At 56.4% G+C, this 17,112-nt stretch overlaps 1 protein-coding gene across 6 annotated transcripts in view; it reads left to right on the forward strand.

Moving 5' to 3' along the window:
• Positions 1-677: 677 nt before the first annotated feature.
• The window catches only part of SLX9 (SLX9 ribosome biogenesis factor), a 62,252-nt gene continuing 45,817 nt past the window's right edge, over positions 678-17,112 (forward strand). For 2 of the 6 annotated variants that reach the window (XR_012905361.2, XR_012905362.2), the window contains exons 1-2: positions 4,394-4,594; positions 10,353-10,461. Coding sequence is in view for 4 of the 6 variants with exons in the window: in XM_075934160.2 (XP_075790275.1) it covers positions 4,475-4,594; positions 10,353-10,461 (229 nt within the window). In the remaining 2 variants the exon portion in view is untranslated. Of the gene's footprint in view, positions 702-4,393; positions 4,595-10,352; positions 10,462-17,112 lie in introns of those variants that run through there. The other 4 variants (XM_006113339.5, XM_075934160.2, XM_075934159.2 and 1 more) reach the window with 4 other exon arrangements.

Consider the following 17,112-nt stretch of genomic DNA (forward strand, 5'->3'; position numbering starts at 1 on the left):
ACCTGCTAGGCCTTCCATCAGGGTAGCTCAGGGAGAGGGGATTGCCTGCAGTGGCGGTAAGGCGCTGCCAGCAGTGTAGGAAGTGTCTACAGCTGTGCCACTGGAACACAGACATGCCTGTAGATTTTTACAGATGTAGTCCCCTTATTAAAGGGGCCTCTGACTTTTACTGGGAGGATCCTTTGTGCTTCAATCTAGCCCTAGAGACTACAACTCCCATGATCCTTTGGGAAAAAGGGGGCATGGTGGCTCTCCCAAGTGATGCATACAGATTGTTAAGCTAGACCCTGGGGCGGCCCGTGAGCCTAGGCAAACCAGGCAGTTGCCTAGGGCGCTGCCGGCCTGGGCGCCCGATGATGACGTCACAGCAAAAGAAATTGGCATGAAATTTCCTTGAAAAATACCAGCATGTTGTGCTGAAATGCTGGAGACTTTAAAAATGTCGGAGAACTGTGGCAGGGGAAATCCTTGGTGAACTTAAGCACAGAAAGGAAGCTTACAAAAAGTGGAAACTTGGACAACTGACCAGGGAGGGGTTTAAAGGTTTAGCTCGAGAATGCCGGGGGATTATCAGGAAGGCGAAAGCGCAGATGGAATTGCGACTGGCTAAGGATGTGAAGGATAACAAGAAAGGTTTCTAAGGCATGTTAACAAGAAGAAGATGATCAGAGAGGGTGTGCGGCCCCTACTGGATGAAGGAGGTAACCTAGTGACAGATGATGTGGGGAAAGCTGAAGTACTCAATGCTTTCTTTGCCTCTGTATTCATGGACAAGGTGGGCTCCCAGACTAATGTGCTAAGTGAGGCAAGATGGGATGAAGATGCACAGCCCTTGGTGGGTAAAGAACAGCTTAGGAACTATTTAGAGAAGCTAAACGTGCACAAATCCATGGGTCAAGACTTAATGCATCCGAGGGTACTGAGGGAGTTGGCAAATGTCATTGAGGAGCCTTTGGCCATTATCTTTGAAAAGGATAGTCGGGAGGAATCCCAGATGATTGGAAAAAGGCGAATGTAGTGCCCATCTTCAAAAACGGGAAGAAGGATGATCCAGGGAACTATAGGTCGCTCAGTCTTACCTTGGTTCCTGGAAAAATCATGGAAGGGATCCTTAAGGAATCCATTTTGAGGCATCTGGAAGAGAGGAAAGTGATCAGGAATAGTCAGCATGGGTTCACAAAGGGCAAGTTGTGCCTGACCAATCTGATTAGCTTCTATGATGAGGTAACTGGCTCTGTGGATATGGGAAAGTCAGTGGATGTGATATACCTTGACTTTAGCAAGGCTTTTGATACATTCTCCCACAATATTCTTGCCAACAAGTTAAGGGAATGTGGATTGGATAAATGGACGGTAAGATGGATAGTAAGATGGCTAGAAGGCCGGGCCCAGTGGGTAGTGATCAACGGCTCGATGTCAGGATGGCGGTCAGTTCCTAGCGGAATGCCCCAAGGTATGGTTCTAGGACTGGTTTTGTTCAATACCTTTATTAATGACCTGGATGAGAGGATGGATTGCACCCTCAGCAAGTTTGCAGATGACACTAAGCTGGGGGGAGAGGTAGATACGCTTGAGGGCAGGGATAGGGTCCAGAGTGACTTAGACAAATTGGAAGATTGGGCCACAAGAAATCTGATGAGGTTCAACAAGGACAAGGGCAGAGTCCTGCCCTTGGGACAGAAGAATCCCAAGCATAGTTACAAGCTGGGGACCAACCAGTTAAGTAGTAGTTCTGCAGAAAAGAACCTGGAGGTTACAGTGGATGAGAAGCTGGATATGAGTCAACAGTGTGCCCTTGTAGCCAAGAAGGCTAATGGCATATTAGGTTGCATTAAGAGGAGCACTGCCAGCAGATCCAGAGATGTCATTATTCCCCTTTATTAGGCTCTGGTGAGGCCACATCTGGAGTACTGTGTACAGATGTGGTCTCCTCATCTCAAAAAAGATATTTTGGCCTTGGAAAGGGTTCAGAAAAGGGCAACTAAAATGATTAGGGGTTTGGAACGGGTCCCATATGAGGAGAGGTTAAAGCGACTGGGACTTTTCAGTTTAGAAAAGAGGAGACTGAGGGGGGATATGATAGAGGTCTATAAAATCATGAGTGGTGTGGAGAGAGCGGATAAAGAAAAGTTATTTATTAGTTCCCATAATAGAAGAACTAGAGGACACCAAATGAAGTTAATGGGTAGCAGGTTTAAAACTAATAAAAGAAAGTTCTTCTTCACACAGCGTATAGTCAACCTGTGGAACTCCTTGCCAGAGGAGGCTGTGAAGGCTAGGACTATAACAGAGTTTAAAGAGATGCTAGATAATTTCCTGGAGGTTAGGTCCATAAAAGGCTATTAGCCAGGGGATAGAATTGGTGTCCCTGGTCTCTGTTTGTCAGAAGCTGGAGAGGGATGGCAGGAGACAAATTGCTTGAACGTTGTCTTCGGTCCATCCTCTCTGGGGCAGCTGGTGCTGGTCACTGTTGGCAGACAGGATACTGGGCTAGATGGACCTTTGGTCTGACCCAGTACGGCCGTTCTTATGTTCTGGACTCCCCACTACAAAAAGGATGTGGATGCATTGGAGAGGGTCCAGCGGAGGGCAACCAAAATGATTAGGGGGCTGGAGCATATGACTTATGAGGAGAGGCTGAGGGAGATGGGTCTGTTTAGTCTGCAGAAGCGAAGCGTGAGGGGAGATTTGAGAGCAGCCTTTAACTACCTCAAGGGAGGTTCCAAAGAGGATGGAGAGAGGCTGTTCTCAGTAGTGATGGATGGCAGAACAAGGAGCAATGGTCTCAAGTTGTGGTGGGAGAGGTCCAGATTGGATATTAGGAAAAACTATTTCACTAGGAGGGTGATGAAGCACTGGGTTACCTAGGGAAGTAGTGGAGTCTCCATCCCTAGAGGTGTTTAAGCCTCGGCTTGACAAAGCCCTGGCTAGGTTGATTTAGTTGGGATTGGTCCTGCCTAGAGCAGGGGGCTGGGCTTGATGACCTTCTGAGGTCTCTTCCAGCTCTATGATTCTATGTGCCCCCTCTGCAGACTTGTACCTCTTTAGGGACAGCCCAGCAGCTAGCTCAGCGATTCAAGGGTGTATTCCTGGTCTGAAGATATTGTCATTCACCATCGTGCTGCAAAATGAAAGGGTTCAGACAGGGGGACAGTATCTTTGTTGAAAGAACATGATCAGCCCGGAAAGCCGCTGTAATGAGTGGGGCAAAACTGGTGAGGGTGGCTGATGAGTCCTTTGCCCTTGGCGAGACAGGGGAACTGCCTTTCTCTAGCATGCAAAAACAGTTTTGGTGGATGGGGAGGAGGAAATCAATTTGCAATTCCATAGCCATGACGATGATTCGGGAATGTACTGGGTGGGGCACGGAGACCATGACAAGGTACAGAAGATGTTGTACTTAAAAATTTCCTGCATGGGTTTTCTCTCAACACTTATCTCCCTAACATTTTACCAAATCTCATAATCATTAGCATGGTATCATTAATTCAAGTCCTGCAATAATGGGGGCATGATGAAGTGACACATGGAGATGAGCACTGGAGGTCAGACCCTCAATACTGCATGTAAGCGGCCTTGGTTTCTCTGGCTTTTCAGTTCTGTCCTGGGTGCTGCAGAGAAGTTTGGTAGCAACCTAGGTGACTGAGCAGCCCCTTTTTAGGATAACTGCTCACCCCGTACGGGAAAGGACATGGAATGTCTGCACCCTTAAGGATTGGGGTGATGTACAAAGGCCTCAGAGAAGAACAGCTCTTGTCATCAAACATACAGACTTCAGTGTCCTCAGTGCAGCCAACTCTGTGCATCAGGATTCAGACTGCAGAGCCCCAGGTGTAGCCGTATGTGAGAATTGTGACCATATCATCAGCAGCGATGGACACTGCACATTGGTGCATTACACCCTGGGCCACAGGCTTAGTTTGCAGTCTAACAAGCCCCCACAGCCTCTGGCTAAGAGTTCAGTCTTAGCTGTCAACAGCGGGAACAAAAGCGCCCCTCCCTCCTCAAGGGGAAGGAGAGAAGGGCCCTCGCACGAATGGGGGAAGTAGTTTTGGTGAGATGCCTGGAAATTGACCCCTTGGAGAAGATCAGCGTTGGGTGCCCATGGCAGCGCTGATAATGCTGGCTGGGCGCCCATGGCAGCGCTGTCTGGAGACACCGGCCTGGTCCCTGCCCAGACACACCAAGGAAAACGAGCTTGAACTTGCTGCCAGCGCCTGTTGCTGCTTCCCCAGGGCAGAAGGAGCCCAGGCCTGCCAGCAAGCCAAGGCAGCCATGTCCCTGTTCGCAGCCAGGGCAGGTTGTCTCTCCCCGGTCGTCGTTCCGCTCCAGAGTTAACAGCGACGCGTGCTGAGGGGGCGGGTCGCACCCACCCAGCAGCCCCGCCCCTGGTGGGGGCGGAACGCGCTGCCGCGGCGCCGCGCTACGGGGGAAGGACATCGCCGCCGCACGCGCCGAGCCCTGCAGCCCTGCCATGGTGGGGAAGGCGAAGCGGCCGCGGCTGCACCACGCGGCCCCGAGGCCGAGGGACCCGGAGCCGGGCGGGCAGGATGCGGCGCGTGGCACTGGTGGCTGGCGGGCGGAGCCCGGAAAGGTAAAGGGGGTGCACCGGGCGGTACCATCCCGCGGGCGGAGAGGGGGACAGAGCCTCGTGGGCGATACCATGCCGCGTTCGGGGTGGGAGGAGGGCGGTTCTAGCGTGTGGAGTCGTGCTTTGCTGGGGGACGGGCTGTACCATGCTAGCAAAGGCGGGGGTCGGGAAGAGGTGGGCTGTGCCATGACAGAGGAGATGGGGGTGGGTGGGAAGAGGTGGGTGGGAAGAAGTGGGCTGTGCCATACCAGTGGAGAGGGGTGGGAAGAAGTGGGCTGTGCCATGCCAGTGGAGAGGGGTGGGAAGAGGTGGGTGGGAAGAAGTGGGCTGTGCCATGCCAGTGGAGAGGGGTGGGAAGAGGTGGGCTGTGCCATGCCAGTGGAGAGGGGTGGGAAGAGGTGGGCTGTGCCATGACAGAGCAGATGGGGGTGGGTGGGAAGAGATGGGCTGTGCCATGCCAGTGGAGAGGGGTGGGAAGAGGTGGGCTGTGCCATGCCCGTGGAGAGGGGTGGGAAGAGGTGGGCTGTTCCATGCCCGTGGAGAGGGGTGCCATGCCAGTGGAGAGGGGTGGGAAGAGGTGGGTGGGAAGAAGTGGGCTGTGCCATGCCAGTGGAGAGGGCTGGGAAGAGGTGGGCTGTGCCATGACAGAGCAGATGGGGGTGGGTGGGAAGAGGTGGGCTGTGCCATGCCAGTGGAGAGGGGTGGGAAGAGGTGGGCTGTGCCATGCCCGTGGAGAGGGGTGCCATGCCAGTAGAGAGGGGTGGGAAGAGGTGGGCTGTGCCATGCCCGTGGAGAGGGGTGCCATGCCAGTGGAGAGGGGTGGGAAGAGGTGGGCTGTGCCATACCAGCAGAGATGGGGGTGGGTGGGAAGATGTGGGCTGTGCCATGCCAGTGGAGAGGGGTGGGAAGAGGTGGGCTGTGCCATGCCAGCAGAGGCAGGGGTGCACGGGCTGTGCCATTCCAGCAGAGGGGTGCAGCGGAAGTGCAGGGTGCAGGCGTGTGCAGTGCAGTACTGGTGTCGCTGCGGGGCTGGATTAGGCCATGTCAAGGCCATTGCTTCTCTGGCGCAGGCCGTCCTTGCCCGTGGCTGGCCTGAGCTCTTGGTGCCCGGCAGTGCCCAGGCTGGCAGCAAGGAGCAGCCTTGGTTACCCAGCCCCCTGCAGTGGGAGGCCCAGAGGTAGGCTCTGACCTCACTGCCATCTGGGAACCCCCTGCACTTGCCTCTCAGCAGGGCCCTTTGCTCCCAACGCCCTCGCCTGCTGCCTGGCCTGTCCTCCTGCCTGCAACCTCCTCTGCTGCTGGGCCCGGTCAGTGGCCTGCATGTGATCCCCTCTGGCTCCCTGTCCTCCTCCAGGTCAGGCTTCAGTGCCTGGTCTTCCCTTGCAGCCACTCCCGTCCTCACAAGTCCAGCGCCCACCTCTGCTCTGCCCACAGCCCTGGCCTTGGTCACCTCACTTTCCTGTGTGCGCATTACACAAGCTCCTCTGATTTCTCCTGTCCCTGTGAGCAAGAGCTCCCCTGGGACTTGCAAAGCCCCCGTCCTCGCTGCCACCCACTGCTCCTTGAAACACGCCTTGGCTCTCATCCCTACCCAGCTCCTGTCCGCACCAGTTATCCGTGTCCCATTCTGCGCCCATTACCCTGCTGCTCCTTGCTCCTTGCTCCTGTTTCTCTTGATGTGCCCTGTGAATGCGGGGTTGTGATTCTCTGTGCACTGGGACTCTTATTTCTGTTGGGGATTGCTAGGTACTGCTGCAGTAGAAATGCAAATCACAGATGTAGTGGTGGTTCTGTTGGCAGCTGCTTATTTCACAAATAACTGTCACAGTAGCTGTTAGATGCTAAGCTCCCAGCCTCAACCATAACCTCAGCTGGGCAGAGGCTGTCTGGATTCTCATTTTGATAAGAAGAATGGAGGTAAAGGGACAATCTTGAGGCTATTTAATGGTATCAGCTCAAACGATAGATCCTTCATACTGTCAGGAACCCGAATAATCATCTGGGTGAAGGGTTTTAACTCTGTTTATCAGGGTGGCCAGTTGGGGTCCATTTTAAGTTTTGGTTCTCCATGGAGAGGAGAGTGTATTTGGAGGAGCTCAGAATGAAAAGAGCCATTTTGCCCCCACTGGTGAAATTTCACTCCCAACACGGGGTGCATGAAACCTTCATTGAAATCATCGGTTATTATCTTGTTTTGTGCCAGATACTCTTTAATTATTTTCCTAAAGGAAGTTCATTCTCATCAGTTGGTAATAAATAAACATATTGGTTTTCAACTAAATGTAGCCTTTATTTACTCCAAATATGATGCTGCTTTTTGCTAGCTAGGAGGATACACTACATACACATTTACTTCAGCAATTATGTAGTTGAACTTGTATTTATCCAGAATCTTATTTTTGATTGTTAGAAAATGGTAAACGATGCGTTTCTTATTTGTGATGTGTGAGACTGTATTGGGATGGAAATTTAAATGCACGAAAGACTTTAATTTTATTATTCAAGTATAATGTGTGTTGGATACATAAAAAGTTTATTTAAATGTTTTCACATTTAAAACTTCAGTAAAGAATTTAAGTATGATCTGTAGTGTAATTGGACTACAGTTTGACTCCCAGTTGCTTTCTTAACTTGGACTGAACAAATGATTGAACTGAACATGTTGAATAAACTGATACTAAACACATATTTGCAGTGCTCCTGGGCCTCAGTGCTGTTTGCATGTATTGGACTCTCACTCAGGGGTTGGACTGTGTTTTAAGTTTGGCAGCAAACTTACTGCTTAATATATTTTTTTTAATTAATGTAAATGTTTATAGTAAGTTGAGACTTGAACATAAATTATAGTAATTTCAAATATCATTATAAATATGTACGCTTTATGTAGCCTTATTTAAACAGAAACATCCAAATAAAAAAAATCCAGTGTCAAGGTTTGAAACCTCTAGCCATCACCTTCCTCTGTCTATTTGCGTCCGAGTGAGGACTAGGCTGCAGACTGCACTTCACTGGGACTAGTTCTGCAGGTCCGACTTCAGTTCACCTTTCCAGCCTGTTTTCTGGGGGCAGTGACACTTAGCTAATGACCCATCAACTTTCACATCAGCCTGAACAAGAATACGGGCTTTTAACCGGCTCCGAAGCTATTGTGAGCAGAGCTCCAGTAAATATTTTCAGCCTCCCCCATGAAGTTTTATAGTATTTTTTTGGGGAGGGGGAGGGCAGGAAGGGAGCTTCAGGAAATACTGAGAAAGTAAACCCTGCTTCTAACACATGCTATAACTATCACTTTTGTGGTGTTGGCCTCCTTGTGCCTGCTGTAGCTGCCCAGCTTTCTTGTCAATTTCATACTCCAGTGGAGAGTTGAAATTGACAAGACAGCCAAAGCAGTGTCTGCTCAGACATCCCATCCCCCCCAACACCACCAACATTAACCCTTCATCTCTTGCTGAAGGAGTCTTACGTTGGCATAGCAGGGGGGTTAGCATTTCAGTGTGTGCCCCTCCATTGTTTTGTCAACAAAATCTGACTTTTGTTGACCCAATTGTGTAGTGTAGACAAGGCCTTAGAGTCAAAGTTCAGGAATACTCTTTCACATTTCCAGACAAGCAAGAATGGCAATCCATGGTAATTGGATGATGATGGGAGATGTGGAGTGAGCGTTCCTAGTGGATTGCTGATGGGATGCCATAGTGGAGTGTTTGGGAAAAAGATGTAAGTTTTTTGATGTAAGGAATTATGTAGGGATTAAGGTATTTAAAGGATTAAGTCTAAGCAATGTTCAAAAAAGGAAGGAAAAGTACTCCATTTGAGTACCTGCAATGATATCGAGCACTTAGTGTATTTGAGACTTTTAATCCTTAAAGTTCTTGTACAACCATTTTGGAACACCCTCATGAGACCCTAGGAAAGGAATTCCTTTTAGTCCTATCTCAGTGAACAGGAAAATGAGGCAACAAAGCATAGGGTAGTATGGGCCATTTGAAGGCATAAAGTACTGGAAACAGTGGGTTCCATGTAACCTGAAGTCTTTCAAGCATGATTGAAGGACGTCCGTATCTCAACCAGAGGTTCGGGGTCTGTCATGGGAATGGGAAGGTGAGGTTCTGTGGCCTGCAGTGTGTACAGATCAGGGTGGGCAATAATTTTTATGGGGGGGAGGGGGGCACTTACTGAATTTTGGTATCTCGTCATGGGCCAGCTGCACTCCTGGAGGAGATGGGACTTGGAAGAGAAGGGGCAGGGCGGGGGACTAGCCTCCTTCCAGAATTGTCCAGGGCCCGTGGCTTTGAATTAAAAACACAGGAAAGGGCTCGTAGCTCTGGCCCTGCAGGGACCACACAGCCATTGGGAGCAGTGAGTACTGCCTGAGCTTCTGCTGCCCTGGAAAGTCAGTGGCCCGGGCAGCAGGGTATAAATAGAGAGCAGCCAGACGCTGGCTGTGGGCCAGGTCACAGTGCAAGGCGAGCCCGGTCTGGCCCCCGGGCGCCATTTTGCCCGGCTCTGGACCAGAGATGATCATAACGGTCCCTGGTGGCCCTGAAGTCTGAGCCGACAAGGAAGTGGCCGAAGAAGGGCCAGGCTTGCCCCGCGGTGCTTGGCAAGCGACATAAAGCAGTGCTTGCGAGTTGAAGCTGCGCCAGATGTGGGACGTGTTGCATGTTGCTTCCTCCGCTGTCTGCATATTCGCTTTTGTCCTTCAACGTTTCCTCACCCTGGCTGCGCTGGCTTGGCCCCGCCAGCTGCAATGGGCAGGCCAATGCCAGCGGGCACCTGGCTGCGTAAGCACCATGCAGCCCAGACTTGGGACTATCAAGGGGAGTGGCTACAGCGGTGCATCTACCCCTGGCCTTGCACTGGCGGAGCTGAAGTGGGGGGGATGGGCATGTCCGGAGAAGAGGGGTAGTGGCGGCATAACTGATGTGAGCATGTCGCATTCCAGAGCCTCCTGGGTAAGCGTTAGCTGGTTTCCCAGGGGCAGCCCTCGCCCACGGCAGCTGAAAGCGTTCATGTGCCACAGCGGGGTGCAGTCTCAGGATGTGACATATCGGTTAATGGAATAGTCGAGCAACCTCATGAATTCTTACTATTCTATAGTCCCTGGGGGCGGGGCTGGCAGCCAGTGCGCTTCGCTCCCAAGGAGCTCCCACCAGCACCGGGCACCAGGCAGGAGCTGGTCTGTGAGGGGAACCAGTTTAAAAACCAGCTCCCCCCACGGACCGGCTGCCTGTCGCCCTGCGCTGTTGCCCCTGCTAAAGAGGCATTAGCGTGGGGTTGCAGCAGCCCTTGTCTGGGGGGGCCTGAGCTCCCAGACCCGGTGCAAGCTGGAACTGAGCTGGGCTGTCAGCCTGCCTAGCTCCTAATACACTTTAAATGCAGGGCTGTGGTGGGGGTAGGTCCCAGACCCTTCGCAAGCTGGGACTGAGCCGGGCTGCTGGCCTTAAAACATGTACGGGCAAGGGGGAGAGGCGAAGGCGTGTCATCTATAGCATCAGCCTATAAGCTTTTGCTTATCGGTTAATGGACTGCACTATTACGTCCCTGGTATGTTCCTCCCTGTGATGTTTGTGTGAGGGCAGGACGTGGCGGGGTTTGCGGCTGTCACGTGATCAGTGTGCCGGTGGTTCAGCCGTGTCCTCTGAGGCACGGACTGCGTGTTTTGCACGACTGCGTGATGGCTACTGAGACTAGGCCTGAGCCTTGCACTCCTGTCACTGCTCTCACAACTGAAGTGTGCACTGGATTTTTGCCTTTGTCTCAGGACTGGACTTTTTTGTCCTCGGACGTCTTTGCTGGGCTGAAGATTGAGCCCCAGGCTCTGGTGAAGAAGCTGGATTTGGACTCGCGAAGCGTGGTCTCAGCCCAGACAGGTAAGGGGTGCTCTGCAGGGAGCGGGGCCCTCTCTTCTGCAAGGGATGCAGGTGCTTGTCCCTGCAGCTGGGCTGGATTTCAGTCGCCTGGGTGGAACCTGAAGGGGGAGGTCTATAGCCCCCCAGGATCGTGTCATGCTCATAGCTCGGCATAGTGTGAGCGCCAACCCCTGCCCATGCACGCTGAATGGGGTGACCTCTGGAAGCGAACATGAAGCTGCCAGTTGGGTGTTTCTCCGTTGCACCTCGGAGCCCAGGTGCAGGCTGGGGGAAGAGCGGGTTACAGAGGAGGGGGTGTTCTGAGCGGGGCAGTTGGCTGTGGTTGGACTCTGCGCTAGTGACTGCACTCACCCTCGCTGTGTTGGGACGTTGCCTCCAGCGCCTGGCTGGGCAGTGGCTGTGACAGTTAACCTGGAGAATGGAATCACCTGCTAAATTCGGATGCAAATCTCATCGTGGCGGGTTGCAGCAGCGGGTGTCCAAACGGGTTCCCAGGGGCTTGGCATGGACCAATGGGCTACTAGGCGGTAGCGACTGGAGAGTGGCCTCAGCACTTGTGCTTTGCTGCTCATTGAGCCTTCCCTGCCCTGCTTTGGCTCCGTCCATCTTGAGCAGAGTGAGTTCTGGGAAGGAGCCCTGCGGACCCGCTTCTCAAGACAGGCAGGCGTGGCCGTAAGCTGCTGAGGGGCAGGCCGAGTGGATTCCCAAGTGCTCGTCTGTCTCGGGGCTGGAGACGCTGCTTAGACGCCCACTGTGACTTGCGTGGGTATTGTCTCTTCCTGGGAATTAACGAAGCCTTTCCTCGCCTTCCCAGTCTGGCCAACCTGACGCCTCTCACCCACGGGCTGTAACCCAGCCTGCCAGTCCCTCGGGCTGGTGGTGAGCGGCAGCAGCCGGATTGTGCTGTGCTGTGGCCAGTGGGAGCAGGGAGGTTGGCTGGGGACATGGCCCCCGAAGGCAGCCTTCTGAAGGGAGCCTGGGTGCTTGGTGCCATGATGGGAGTGGGGGAGCGGGGGGAGCTGCACGCGGCCACCTCGTCCCTGGGAGCAAAGCAGGGAAGGCCACAGGCTGGCAGGCCCCAGCTGCAGGCTGGGTTCTGGGCCGGGGTTCTCAACAGGCCTGTGGCGCACTCAGGCGGCAGATGCTCAGGGGTGCGGTGCAGGCAATAGGGGGCCGTCCCCTGTGGGTGCGAGGCAGCTCTCTGCCAGACGGCCATTTGCTGCCCCTGCTGTTCAGTCTCTTCCTTTGATCGATGCGGCTCTGGCTGGAGACCAGTGGGGCAGGATAGAGGTGCCCGTTCACCCCTCCCCAGGCTGCTGTCCCCTTCCTCCTGTGTTGCCCTGGAGCCCGTGGGGCTGGCTCGCTATGGAAACGGTTCACGGTTTTGTGTGTGTTCAGTGAAGGGTGGCTGCGTCTGGCCGACAGCAGCTGCTCCGTCAGAGATAGAAGTGAAGGGTCAGCCGGTGTTGGGGGCGTGCTTTGTCCCCCGGGATCTGAGCTGCAGGAGAGCGTCCCCCGGAGAATTCAGCCTGACTCGTCGAATGGGTGGGGCTGGGCGGGATTCTCCTGCGTGGGAAAGCACACAGGTATTCCTCTCCCGGCCTCCCAGGCGCTGCTGGTGCCCAGCTGCAAGCCCATGATGCCACAGGAAAGGCTGGAGTTGGCTCCATTTGAAAGCAGCTACCTGGCTCTGGGCCTGGAGCTCTGCCCCGGGAGCTGAGGCGGCTGCCCTGTTGCTGCAGGGCTCCCGCTGAACAGCAGTAGCCTGAGGGAGGAGGGGCTGGGGCCAGGGCCAGGCAGCGATGTTCCCAGTGGCTCCTGGGGGAGCTGCACATGGAGCTCAAAGCCCTGGCTCTCAGCCCCCCCCCAAGCTACCCCCGTTCGGCGGGTGGGAACGTTCCTGTTGGTTACTGGCCTGCTGCCTCTGTCACGTTACTGTGCCCCTGGTCTGCCCCAGTGCTGCACGGCCCACAGCTGGCGCTCCTGGCCTGGAGGGGGTCTGGCTCGGGGTGGCGGCTCCTAGGCGTGCTCGGCCAGGGCAGGTGCAACTGAGGAGCGGCTTGGCCGGACGCTTCCAGGCCCTTGGAAAGAGGCGAGGAGGAGAAAATGAAAAGGAAGGTGGGAAGGAAAGAACGTGCGTCCCTTCGGGGCTCTTTAAAACCGGAAAGTGTCACTCGGAGGCTGTGCTGGTCATCACCCGGCGCGTACCCACTCGCCCTCCCCGCCGCTTGGGCACAGGCCCTGCAGCCTGCTCTCCATCGCTAGTGCAGATGGCAGCAGCCAGCGAGGGAGCGTCTACTCCTGGAGTTCAGCTCCTGAGCCCCCCAGGAAGGAGGACTTGCTGCTGGTGCGGTTGAGTTGGGACACTGCGTGGGTAAGTCCAGTCCCATACCGCTGCTCTGCTCTGGGGCAACTCTCCGCCGGGCCGTGCGGGCCGCTTGCTGGCTCCTGGGCGACGTAGAGGCCAGATGGTAGAGATGTGTAATAGCTTCATTCGGCCGCACAGGGTTGAACGTAGGAAATACCTGCCCCGCTGGCCATTGCAGCCCCAGCGGTAGTCGGCTGCTTCTCCACCCAAAATCCAGACAGGCTTTGCCTGGGGAGTGCCCAGGCTGGCATGGCCCTGCGTTGCCCTGCTGCAGCTCGGCTCCGCGGTGCTGCAGTGCAGACGGCAGGGCCTCGCTGTGCTAGGCGCTGTGCCCAGCCTGAGCAGTGACAGCCCTGGCCCCAGTGAGCATCCGTGAAACCCCCCCGTGCGGAGCCTGGAGGAGTAAGTGCACAACTGGTGGGAAGGAGAGCCCTGAAAAGGGGAACCTGGGCAGGAGTGGACTGGCCCGGCGGGATACCGGGAATTTCCAGTGGGCCGTCCTCCTAAGGGCTGGCTGGTGGCTGCCGGAGGAGGAGGGGGATTGTGACGGGGCACCTCAGCCCCGCACTTCGCATCCCCCGGCGCTGCGCGCTGGCTGTGTACTGGGCACTGTGGGCCGAGGGAGCGCACGTGCGACGTGCTCAAACACCGTGCAACAGCTGAGAGGGGAGACGCCCGGACGTGGAGTGGCGTGACGTCACGGCCCGGGACTTGAAAACCGCCCAGCCCAGCGTTGCACTGCGCGGCCGAGCTCCGGGTCTGGCATGTGGTCTGGAGCCTCGGAAGAAGCTGGGGCCCGATCGCAGACTCCAGCCCCGCAAACTGGAAGGTAAAGGCCAGGTAGAGGAGGGGAAGGGGAAAAGGGTGGGAGAGAAAGGGCCTTGTGCTGAGGGGAGGGGGGCAGGTCAGGAGAAGAAAGGGGAAGGCACCAAGGGACAGGGTGGAGGAGAGACAAATGCCAGGGGGCCAAGTGCAGACAATGAGGGAAAGGGAAGGAGGGGAGGTGTCGGTGGGAGGGGGACAGGGTGATGCTGGGAGAGGAGAGAGGAAGGACATTGGGGGCTAGAGGCGGGGGGAGGTACTGGGATAAGGCTTGAAAGAAGGGGTGGGCATGAGGAAGGTGGAGATGGAGCAAGTCATGTGTGAGGGCACAGAGGCATGATGGGAACGGGGCAGAGAGTGGTGAGGAGGGGCATCAGGGAAAAAGGGGGAGGCACCAGGAGGGTGCAGGGGTAAGGGAAGGTGCAGGTGCCAGGGGATTCTGGGGGTGAAGCAGAAGGGCAGACACCTGCAGGGGAGGGACCAGCACCAGAGGAGAGAGGCAGGGCAGGGGTGAAGAGGGGATGAGGAGGGGTAGCTCACATGATGGGAATGGGCACAGGGGGGAGAGAAGGGCTGGTGGAGGGGGCAGGTCTCAGGAGGGCAAAGGGCAGGAGTCTGAGTCAGGACAGCAGAGGAGGGTGAGGAGTTGGGGGGCAGCAGGCACCAGGGGAGCTGATGGAGCAAGGGGAGGAGACATGGCAGCAGAGGGAAAGGGTAGAGGTTTATAAGATACTTATTAATAACTTGGGTGCCACAGTGGCACATCCAAACAAGCCCCACAAACTCCGTACTGGTGCACAACACAAAATTCATTCTGCTCATGGGAGGAAACTCTTAGAGGGAACCCTTCCCCCAGCCTCTCTGCCCCCGAGTTCATGTCACACACATTGGGTTAATGCAATTGCAGGATAGTTGCATGAGGGGGCTTTGGTGGGGGCCAAACTAATCCCTGTTGGTAGGCAGATGGTGGGAAAAGTCCTTAGAGGGGTCACATGACACCTTTTACTTCTGGTCATGTGTCTGTCTTGCCCTGAGTGTTACCTCCAGAGGCCTGGCTAATAGGAGTCGGGGTGTGGCTAATGGGGGTCTGTGGCAGATCTACGGGCGCGAGCTCCTGCTCTCCTCCGGGAGGGCGGGGCCCTGCAAGCCCACCGTCCTGGGTACTTTAAGGACTTATGGGATCCTTTTGCCCCTGAAACGTGGCTCCTTTCTCGGGGTCTCAGGTGCCTCCGTGGCCAACCCCTGGGTAGGCTGCCACTCCGTGACTCCAAGTAGAAAGGTAAGACGAGTGCTAGGGCGCAGGATGGGGGATTAGGGGGACCCAGGGCTGTCGGGTCCCAGCCTGGGGCCCTAAGGGATCTGGGAGTTTAACCATTGCCCAACTGACGGGGTTCCTCCCCGAAGCGTGTCAGCCCGGGGGCACCAAAAGCGCTCTGCCCAGGGCTGCTTCCTACCCCCTCCTGTTCACTGGCCCTTGCGGGACCCGTAGCACTTACTGCTCCGTCGTCGCCTCTGGATCCTGTCTCGTTGCACCGGCCTCCCGGGAGACTCTGTCGGCTCCTCCCCGGGGTGGGACAAAGCGTCCAGCACACCAGCCGCAGTTCCCCAGCGTGGCGCCGCCCCCGTGCCGGTAACGCGGGGTGAGTCCCACCGGGCTCAGTGCAGGCCCATCACAGGATCAAAGAGTAAATTAAAAAAAAGTTCTTGGCTGTGAAAAAGTGGGCGGTTCTCAGCCCATTTCCCTGGCCTGTTTTGATTGCCAGTCCGCCCCTGAACCTGGGTGTCTAGTGCTGATGGGAGAGCACGGGTGGGCATGAGTCGGCCTTTGCTGTGTGTGTGGGGGGGAGGAGGTGCTGAGGCTGCAGAGCTGCCTTAGCCCACCGGGGGGCGTGAGTCGGCCTTTGCTGTGTGGGGGGGGAGGTAGTGAGGCTGCAGTGCTGCCTTAGCCCACCGGGGGGCGTGAGTCGGCCTTTGCTGTGGGGTGGGGGGAGGTAGTGAGGCTGCAGTGCTGCCTTAGACCACCAGGGGGCGTGAGTCGGCCTTTGCTGTGGGGTGGGGGGAGGTAGTGAGGCTGCAGTGCTGCCTTAGACCACCGGGGGGCGTGAGTCGGCCTTTGCTGTGTGGGGGGGAGGTAGTGAGGCTGCAGTGCTGCCTTAGGCCACCAGGGGGCGTGAGTCGGCCTTTGCTGTGGGGTGGGGGGAGGTAGTGAGGCTGCAGTGCTGCCTTAGACCACCAGGGGGCGTGAGTCGGCCTTTGCTGTGGGGGGGGGGAGGTAGTGAGGCTGCAGTGCTGCCTTAGGCCACCAGGGGGCGTTGAGTTTCAAGCCAAGGCCGGAGGCTCCGCTGGGCAAACGAGTCCCTGTGCTCAGCTGAGCTCGTGGCTGCTCAGCTCGCCGTGGGCCAGACAGGGCTCCGAGGCCTGGGCCGTGCAGCTCCATGTCCCCTCCACTGGGATCCCACGTTGATTTCTTCCCTGGAGCAGGGCCGGCCGGTCTGCACGGCCACGCTTGTGTCGCACGAGCGGCTGCCTCCCTCACAGCCTGCGTGCCACTGTGCCCGCTGGATTGCCAGCACTCCCCACGCCAGCTGTGCCCGCTTGTCCGGGGGCAGGGCCTCGGCGCTGCCTGTTGGCCGCTCAGGTAGCCCCTAAGGAGCGGGCAGGTTGGCAGGGAAGGCTGTGACTGATCTGCAGGGTTGGATCTCTTGCTGCATGAGGTGCTGTTCAGGTCCATGGCTACCCTCCCCTTGCGTCGTAAGGCACAGGCTGTTCTAGCTGTGCTGGTCCCAGGACGGGGGGCAGGGACAGGCGTTCAGGCCACGCAGACCCTCTCATTTTTCTTCCTCCAGCAGAAGTTGGTCTGATACCAGATACAGCCTGGGCCATTGCCCCACACGCTGCCCGTGGGGACTGGACTGTGGTGCAGGGGTGGCACGAGGCCTGGGCCGCTGTCTGAGCTCCCTGTAAACAGACTCCAAAGGGGAGCTGGGCGGCAGGCGGGAGCCGCTCTTCCCCACCAGGTCCGGGTGAGTTGCGCGGCCATGCCCGCGGCCCCGTATAAAAGCTCTGGCCATGGATGTGGGGTGCAGACGGGCCATGTCTTGTTGCTGCTCCTCTCGCAGAAAGGTGCAAGTGTCACGTCCTGCCTCCCCTGTCCCCCCTTTGGCGTCGCTTTGTGGAAGTGGGATGAGAACGCCGAGCCCACTGTCGGAAGCAGCAGCGCCTGCATCTGGCTTGAGCTGGCCCAAGAGGGGAGACGTTCTCAACCGTTTACGTGTTGCCCTGGCGCCTGGTTACGCAGCTGCCTGGGACAGCTTCACCCCCACTGTACCGCCTCCTGTTGGCTGCTCGGGGCTGCACTCGGGCTCGTGGGCAAGCCAGTGTTCTCTGCGCTGGCCAGGCAGTAGGGACAAGCCGGTCCCTCTGCTGCAGGAATCCCTGGGAGAGCTTCTCTGGTGTGTGCT

Source organism: Pelodiscus sinensis, chromosome 7 (genome assembly GCF_052426305.1).
Source record: "Pelodiscus sinensis isolate ZL-2025 chromosome 7, ASM5242630v1, whole genome shotgun sequence".
NCBI lineage: Eukaryota > Metazoa > Chordata > Testudines > Trionychidae > Pelodiscus > Pelodiscus sinensis.